Raw genomic sequence first — 8,296 nt, forward strand, 5'->3', positions numbered from 1 at the left:
CACTTGGAGATCAGTAGCCACTAGTTCTTTAGACAATGTATGTGTTTTCTAGTTTGCCACAGTCCCCATAACTTGATGTGACTTTTGCATAGTGGAGGTCCAGTGTCTGATGCCAGCCATCATGTACCACCTATTCGCTTTACCAGATGGCAACACCTAGCTCCACAGGTATTAGGCTTGCCACCCTGCTTTAGGTAATAATGTCAATACCTTTGATGAGTATAGAAGTTGTTTTACATTTTTTACATTAGTTTACATTTGATTAGCATGCAATATTTACCAATTGCTTTCTTATAAGTTAAATTGCTTTCTCACAACTCCATGAAATGTGTGAGATAGTTATAATTATGTCCATTTCTCAGCTGAAGGCACTGAACCTTGAATAAGTAACATAATTTGCCGAAAGTATGCACACATTCCCAAATTACCCAGCCCAAGGCCTTTTACGTAACATCTCCAGTTTACTACCATAGCAATGGATGCTATACCTCTAAGAATAAGAAATAAGTACACAATTGTCTTTTGGTTCTTGTGTTAGCCACCACACTGCAATTGAAGCAAACCTGCATTAATATACAATAGCAGCAATTTCAGCTACATTGAAATACCAATATTAGCCTTTAACCCTAATTCGGAATAAACCAAATGTTCTAATTGATAATGTTTTTTACTATAACTGTTTGGCTTTTAAATTCCACCATGAAACATTAGAACTATAAGGCACTTTGTATATAAGTTAGTTTATCCCCTTTGTTTTACAGATGATAAGACTGAAATTCAAAGAAATGAATGTCTTGTCATAGTCATCTAGACAGTGCCAGGATTGATATGAGAAGAGTGTCTCAATACTAAAGACATTCTTCCTGTTTTGCATTGTATAATATATATTCTTTGTGAAGAACTTAATTAGTTCAGAGAATATGCAAAAGGGTATGGAAGATATTAAATACATTGAAGATGATTCTTACCTGACTTTAAATACCTTTAACCTCCTCTATAAAGTACAAACTAAACTCCATTAAAGAAACCAACAGAGAACTGTATTTAATTTTGCCATATTACATAAAAGACATATCATGTATTAATGCTGTAGGTGATACTAGAAAAAGTTCTTACTAAAATTTATAGACTCAACCGCCTGGAGTTTTTATCTTTTTCTTTCTTTTGAAGTATTGTAGAGCACAGTACACAGGGATGATCACGCTATAGTCTTTTGGAAAAGGAGCAGAATCCAAAAACAGAAAGAATAGAGCTAAAGACATCAAACCATCTGTAGGGAGGAAAAGGACAGAATTTCAGGCTGAGGAGGGGTAACTAAGCTAGCAGGTAGAATATAACCATGGAGATGCAGGCAACATTTTTGCATGAAAATCAGGGAGTATGATATGAGTCCAGTCGTAAGTTCACCTGCAAGAGAAGTGTCTCCCACTGTGAGGGCCAGAGATCAACATAAAACATAACTGAGTTGATGTGTGTGTTTATTACATTTGCACATCTTTTACTCTTGAACACTGGAATGTCAGGTTGGGGGAAGTGCACTGTAGTAAGATGGGCAAGATTTAGGGTGCACGTTCTGTGGCTCTTGATGCTGTGGTATAGTAACAGGCCTCCTGATCTTAGATAGTTTGTGGGGAGAATGAGGAATCTCTCCAAGATTCCAGTGAAGGTCTGTCACAGGGATATAGTAGTTTTCCAGGGCTTTATCCAAGCAGGTAGGGCTTTATGTTCAAACTTTAGTGTGGTAGTGCAGTAGGATACAAGAGTGCTAAGTGGGGAAACCAAGGCAGAAGACAAATTGATGGTTATATTTACAAAATGAGGTTACAGATTAATTTCAGAAGGCTGAAAGTTGATGAACAAAATCTATGGATTTACTACTCATATTACAAAATCTCATCCTGTAACCATAATGCTAAGACCAGATCCCATCAGTTGAGTGATGAGGGGTGTAGACAGTTAACATACGTTCAACTCTGGTCAAGATCACCTCACAACCTAAGTTAGTCTGAAGATAACATCAATGGATGCCATCAGAAGAGTTTGAGGAGATGAGATGATAAATAGGAAACTTAATGATTTTGTATTTGGTTATATGCATTTGAAAAAATACATATTCTCAAATTAGTAGAATATTTATTATACATATTACAATAAATCCAAAGAGAATGAAAACCTAAATTAAGCATTATCTCACTTCTCTCTTAACAAGAAGTAACACATTTAAGTAATTTAATTTTTTTTCACTTGTATGATACATCTGCCACTGACATTACATTTCTATTTCTGAAAGCATTAGTAAATTATACAGGAACGTTAAACATTTCAACCACCATTCTTCATCTTTCAGAAAACAACGCTCTATATTGTTATTGAAGAAAAGAGTAATTTTTTGAAAAAATATTACTTCATCAGCTTTGAGGCTTTGCACTGTAATTTGAAACCATTAGGAAGAAAAACAGAGAATGAAAGCATGTACACTTAAATATTGAATGAGAATTCTGCTCTTCAGAAACAAACAAGCAAAACTAATTGATCTTCCACAGTTTCCATGTGCTGGATTCCACATGTTTAACAATGCAGTGGCTACTGCTTTCTGTATATGTGAAATACATGAGAAGATCATTTGATTTTAGTTTTGCTCTGGGATTCCCCTCTTTCCACAAGGCACTGAGAGAGAAACACATCTCAATCACCTGCAGAAGATTACCTACTTTTAATTTGTACATGGCAAATCTTTCAGAAGCAAGGCAAGGCTGGCTTGCTTTCAGCGCCGTAATAAAAAACAAGAAGAATGCTTGAAATCAATGTAGTTCATAATTTACGGAGTATTTTTACATCCATTTTTTTCATTTCATTGCCACAGAATTTTTGTGAGGTCAGTAGGGCAAGTAGTATCATCTCCACTTAGAGATGTATTAACTGAGGCACAGAGAGGCAGCAAAACCTGCACAAGATCACACTACTAGCACATTTTGGGGACAAGAATAGAATCCTAATTTCAGAACCCTTTGTGTGTGTGTGTGTGTAATATGCATAAATTTGTATGTGTGTCTGAACATGTACATATTTGTGTGTGTTGTGTATATGTGTCTGTATATGTATATAATTGTGTGTGTCTGTATGTGCACATATTGTGTGTGTGTGTGAGAGAGATGTGTTGTTCCACTTTACTCCTTTTATCCCAAAAAGAAATGATAGGAAAGATATCTTTTGGTTTAGCTACCCCAATTAAGTTTTATGACACAAAAGTTTTTTCTTTGTCTCATAAAAAATGGATGAACTAACCAGATACAGCATTAAAACTAAAGCCAAAGACAGCTACTTTGCTCAGGCTGAAGTGGACTGCAGGAAGAAGGGAACTAGAAGTGGACTGTGGAGAGAAGGGGAAGGAGGGTGGGGGCCCACAGAAAGGCCTTGAGCCACTGTGGAGGAATTGAGGGAAGCCATGATGGAGGATGTAGTTGGATTCTTTTATTTTCCGCTCCAGAGTGAAGCCTTCACAGTGCAGCTTTGCATTCTTGGATGGAGGTCCCTGAACATCAATTCAATCCATTTCAACATGTATTTATTGAACACAAAGCATGTGTTCAGTCATGAACAGAGCACTGTGGGGAACATAAAAAAGAACATATTACACAGTTCCCACAATATAAAGAAGCATGCAATCTTGCAGAGAGGAGGAGAGATGGCAAAAAATATATATAAGGCAGTGGAGAAAAATCTAAATACATATATAATAAAGTGCTACTCTGAAGCTTTGCAATGCATGGAACAAACAATAGATGTGCTGGGAACTCAAATAAAGGAGAAATTGTTATTTGCAGAAGTTCTGAGTGAAATATTTGTGGAGAAAATAGGGCTGAAGATAAAAAATGAGTAAGAAAATATTGAATTTTTGAGTTGGAATTAGCAACTTATGCTGACCATAGAATTAAACTTCATGCCCCAGATCAGAATGTTCTACAAATTTTTGGGTAGCCAGACATTTTGCTTCAAGGTGAACAGTTTTGGATACAGAAATTCTTGCTACTGTGAGGTATATCTTATGTCTTTTAAGACTTCCAAGACTATGTCTTAACACTATCGTGTAAACTTCTGCATGGTACTTCCCTATTTTGAGTTGAATTCTACCTTCCTGCCCCTCTCGTCATTTGACCATTATTATGCTCTCTGCTTTGGAACCAGTCAGAATGATCCAAATTTGTCTCCCACATGAGAAACTTTTAGGTGTCTGAAGAGAGCCCTTGTGTCTCCCCAAGTCTTCTTTCCAATCTTTGCACACCAAGCTTTTCTGCCAGACATCAGTCCAGAATCTTTGAAGTGAGTTGGAGGAGAGAAGGACTGAGAGGTGCAGTGTTTCTTCTGCCAGGCATTTGCTTGGAATGTACATCTGTGAGAGTAGAGGCATTAGTATGGGTTCAGGTGTGCAGAAAGATGTTTCCCAGTTTTAGCCTGCTACCTTCATCAGACTAAATGATTGTGGATTTTTTTTTTTTTTTTTTTTTTTTTTTTTTGCTTATTTGTTCCCCTCTTCCTTTCTGTGATTCTTCCATTCCCTTTCGATGGGGCAACCAAAAGGTAAAAGTGTCATCATAAGAAAATAACTTCTATGTACAACACACATCAGAATCTGGAATACATTCTTCCATTATTAAGAGCAGAAGCATTTCTAATATTGAAGCTACACTCCTTTAGACATAAGCCTTGACTCTTGGTACACAGAGTGATACTTAGTACTCACACACAGACAGAAATTGTCCAGGGTCACTGCATGCAGTGTGTGATTGAGGTCAGTATAAAACCCTAGACTTTGATAACTAAAAATTATTTAAGATATCATCTTGTCCAACTCTCATCCTTTATTTATAGATATGGAGACTTACATGTCCAGTGTTTTGTCCCAGAAACTGTAGAGAATAAAATCCATGTGAATTTATCAGTCCCTATCAATTTATCTAATTAATGTCTCCTAATGTTAGGCTCAATTCTACGGTGATCAGAATAATTTGTCCTATAAAGCCCCTGGAGATGCATTTAGAGACTGATGATATGCCACCCTGTAAACCACTTACATGAGCCAGGTGCAAGGCTTGAGGTAGTGTTTTCTAATTTGCTTTTAGGAACCCATTGTTGAGTCACTACCAGCATTGAGTCAGCAGGATGGGCGGTAGAGAGCTGGGCAGCATTTCACACCATGAAAAGGAGTTGCTGGGTCAAAACATCAGAGTGCTGGACCCCTGATCAATGTTAACCTCACTAAAAGTTAGATAACCAAACATTAGTGGCCTCCCAATGTGAGATATTACAGAGAACAAAACACCAACAATGAAGTATTCAAAAAAATAAATTTAATCCGATCAAAGTTTTAGATCTAACTTTCAGTTCGTAGGAAATATAAGAAACAGAGAAACCAGTGAAAAGATACCAGAAGTAGAGAAATACAAAAGGCAGAACATTGTGACCTAGTTTCTTCATTAAGTCAATCAGTAGGTCCATAGGAGGAAAATAGATAAATAAATAAGGGAGGGAGATGAGATAATTCTGAATTAAAGGAAATTTAAGAGATATTTACATATAATAAATACAATAGGTAGGCTTTGTTTAAATTCTGATTGAACAAATCAACTGTAAAATATCATTTTTTTAGACAAACAGGGCAATTAAGTATGGACTGGGTATTAAGAGGTATTAAGGAATTATTGTTAAATGTGTTAGGTATAGCAATGGCATTTGGATCATATAAGACAATATTATCTTTGTAATGCAAACTAAAGCATTTGAAAGTGAAATGAGGCCAAGCATTTGATTTAAACTACTCCAGAAAAAAAAAAAATGAGTAAAAAAGATGGAGGATGGGTAAGAAGCACTGATGAAACAAACAAAATAGTGATGGTTATTATAACTCTGATGGTTATTGATTGCACTCAGATTTTCTGTATGCTTGAAAATTTTTATACTAAAAAGTCTAATATCAAGTGACGAAGAAAACACGTAAGACTGAATGTTTCATATTTTAGATCAGCGACACTTAGCAAAGTGATTAAGTGGTGACGTTCCAATCATTCTGAGGGCACATTGAGAGATCTGTGATGACGTCTTTGTTTGGCTTATGAGGTGTAAAGAGAACTTGTTCCTGATTATAAATTGAGAAAATAGAAAATTTCTTTGTTAGAAGGCATGCTGAAATTTCCTGGGAGCAGGAATTCCTGTAGTGATTATAGGAGATAAATTTTATTCCAACTTCTAGCCTGACCTATCTTAATCTTAATCTCGCCTAATAAAAAGATGTAATTCATTTGCATCAGTTTAGGGATGAGAGTTTAAAAATTTAAGAAAAAAACACTAACAATGCTTAATAAGCAGTACATTAACAGGAAATTAGACCATTACCGTGAAACCATTTGTTGCTTGTGGCCTCATTTTGCCCATTATGGCCTCTCTATGCAATGTCAGATATAAGAGAAACAACCATTTAAATGGGTTGAGTGCAGGGGCATTGTTAGGGCCATAACAAATTGACTCTGTTTGCTGGGCCCCATTTCAGTGAGTGCCAATTTGAACACTTTTTTTTTTTTTTTTTTGCTCACCAGATGATCATGTCTCACAGGCATAGCCAATCCTATTCAACTGGCTCCTTTACCGACTGCCCTTTGGCTGAGGGCTGTTGGAAAAATGGGCTGTCAGCCTGGAGGCACAAATTACTTCTCACTCCTTGTCAATGGTTTGAAATACCTGTCTGCTTTATGAAAAGGTAGGAAATTCTCTATCCACTAGGTTCACAGAAATTCCCTTTGTTTCATCTAAGAAAACTGATTAAGAGATCTTTTATTTGAGATCTTTTATTTCTTTGAGCAGAAAAGTCAAAAGTGGCTAATGTGGACACAAAAATCCATCAAACACAATCGCAGAATCACTTATGAGTTTCTTGGTCATGCTATAGTTTAGGCTGAAGTCTTGACTACCCACATCAGCTGACCATTAATATTTCACTTTTTTTTTTTTTTTTTTTTTAGTTTAATGTATTTTAATAGCAAACTTACAGGAACAGCACAGAAGACAGACAACATTAAAAACATGTACTTGCATGTAGGACAACTCAGTTAGAAAAGTATAGTGAATGGATGGAATCTGCTGTATGATAAAAATGCTACAAACACCATTTAGTTGCCGTCAATAAGAAATTTACTTGTTTTAAAAAAATCCAAATGCTGGCATTGTCCAGAAAAATTTAACAGGTTTATTTATAATTATTATAAAGTTGAACCGCTGAAACTTGTTCACTGAAACATTTTAACTTGCATTAATGCTTTACGCCTCTGCATTTATATTAAAAATTCACACACAAATGAAAATGGAAAAACTGCCAATACCTGATTTCTGACCCCTATTGTTCCACTCGCAATCATATACTTAAGTACCTTTTGACCCCATGGAAAAAAAAATATCTAACGTTCAGAACTACCAATAACAGGAAGAAGAGAATTTTTTTTTTTTTTTTTGAGAATGAAATGTTTCCCATCATAGTGGATTCTTAAGCACGTTCTCCACGTATGCGGCGTGCTAGCTGGATGTCTTTTGGCATAATTGTTACACGTTTGGCATGGATAGCACACAGGTTGGTGTCTTCAAAAAGGCCAACCAGATAGGCCTCACTTGCCTCCTGCAAAGCACCAATAGCTGCGCTCTGGAAGCGCAGATCTGTTTTAAAGTCCTGAGCAATTTCTCGCACCAGACGCTGGAAAGGAAGTTTGCGAATCAGAAGTTCAGTGGACTTCTGATAACGTCTAATTTCACGGAGTGCCACAGTACCAGGCCTGTAACGATGAGGTTTCTTCACACCTCCAGTAGAGGGCGCACTCTTGCGAGCGGCTTTTGTAGCCAGTTGCTTCCTGGGTGCTTTACCACCGGTCGATTTGCGGGCAGTCTGCTTTGTACCAGCCATGGTACAGAGACCTCCTTACTTACCCCCCTTCTCCTTGGGCTGGAGCTCCGCGAGCGAGAGGCGGCGCTGGCGTTAGAGAGCGACGGCCTCACTATTGTTAAGGTAACATTCCTCATTCCGTCATTCACTATCTAATAAGAATTATTTGAGTACCAGGTGCAGGACTAGGTTCTGGGAATATGGTTGTGAAAATGACAAGCATAGACCCTATGACCATAGAACTTATAATCTAGGGTAGAGGACAGAGTTGAAATGCAATGATGGCATTTGATATTTGGCAATGACGTGAGGGAGAGCATTCTTGAGAAAGCATGTTTCAAGATGAGATTTGAAGGATAAGAAGGTGTTAGATGG

The 8,296-nt window shown here is 37.0% G+C and overlaps 1 protein-coding gene across 1 annotated transcript; it reads right to left on the reverse strand.

Moving 5' to 3' along the window:
• Nucleotides 1–7,482: 7,482 nt before the first annotated feature.
• LOC101010784 (histone H3.3) lies at nt 7,483–8,022 on the reverse strand. Its single transcript, XM_003893482.4, has one exon. The coding sequence runs from the start codon at nt 7,940–7,942 to the stop codon at nt 7,532–7,534; it is 411 nt and encodes a 136-aa protein (XP_003893531.2). The 5' UTR covers nt 7,943–8,022; the 3' UTR covers nt 7,483–7,531.
• Nucleotides 8,023–8,296: the final 274 nt, after the last annotated feature.

Source organism: Papio anubis, chromosome 1 (assembly GCF_008728515.1).
Source record: "Papio anubis isolate 15944 chromosome 1, Panubis1.0, whole genome shotgun sequence".
Taxonomy (NCBI): Eukaryota; Metazoa; Chordata; class Mammalia; order Primates; family Cercopithecidae; genus Papio; species Papio anubis.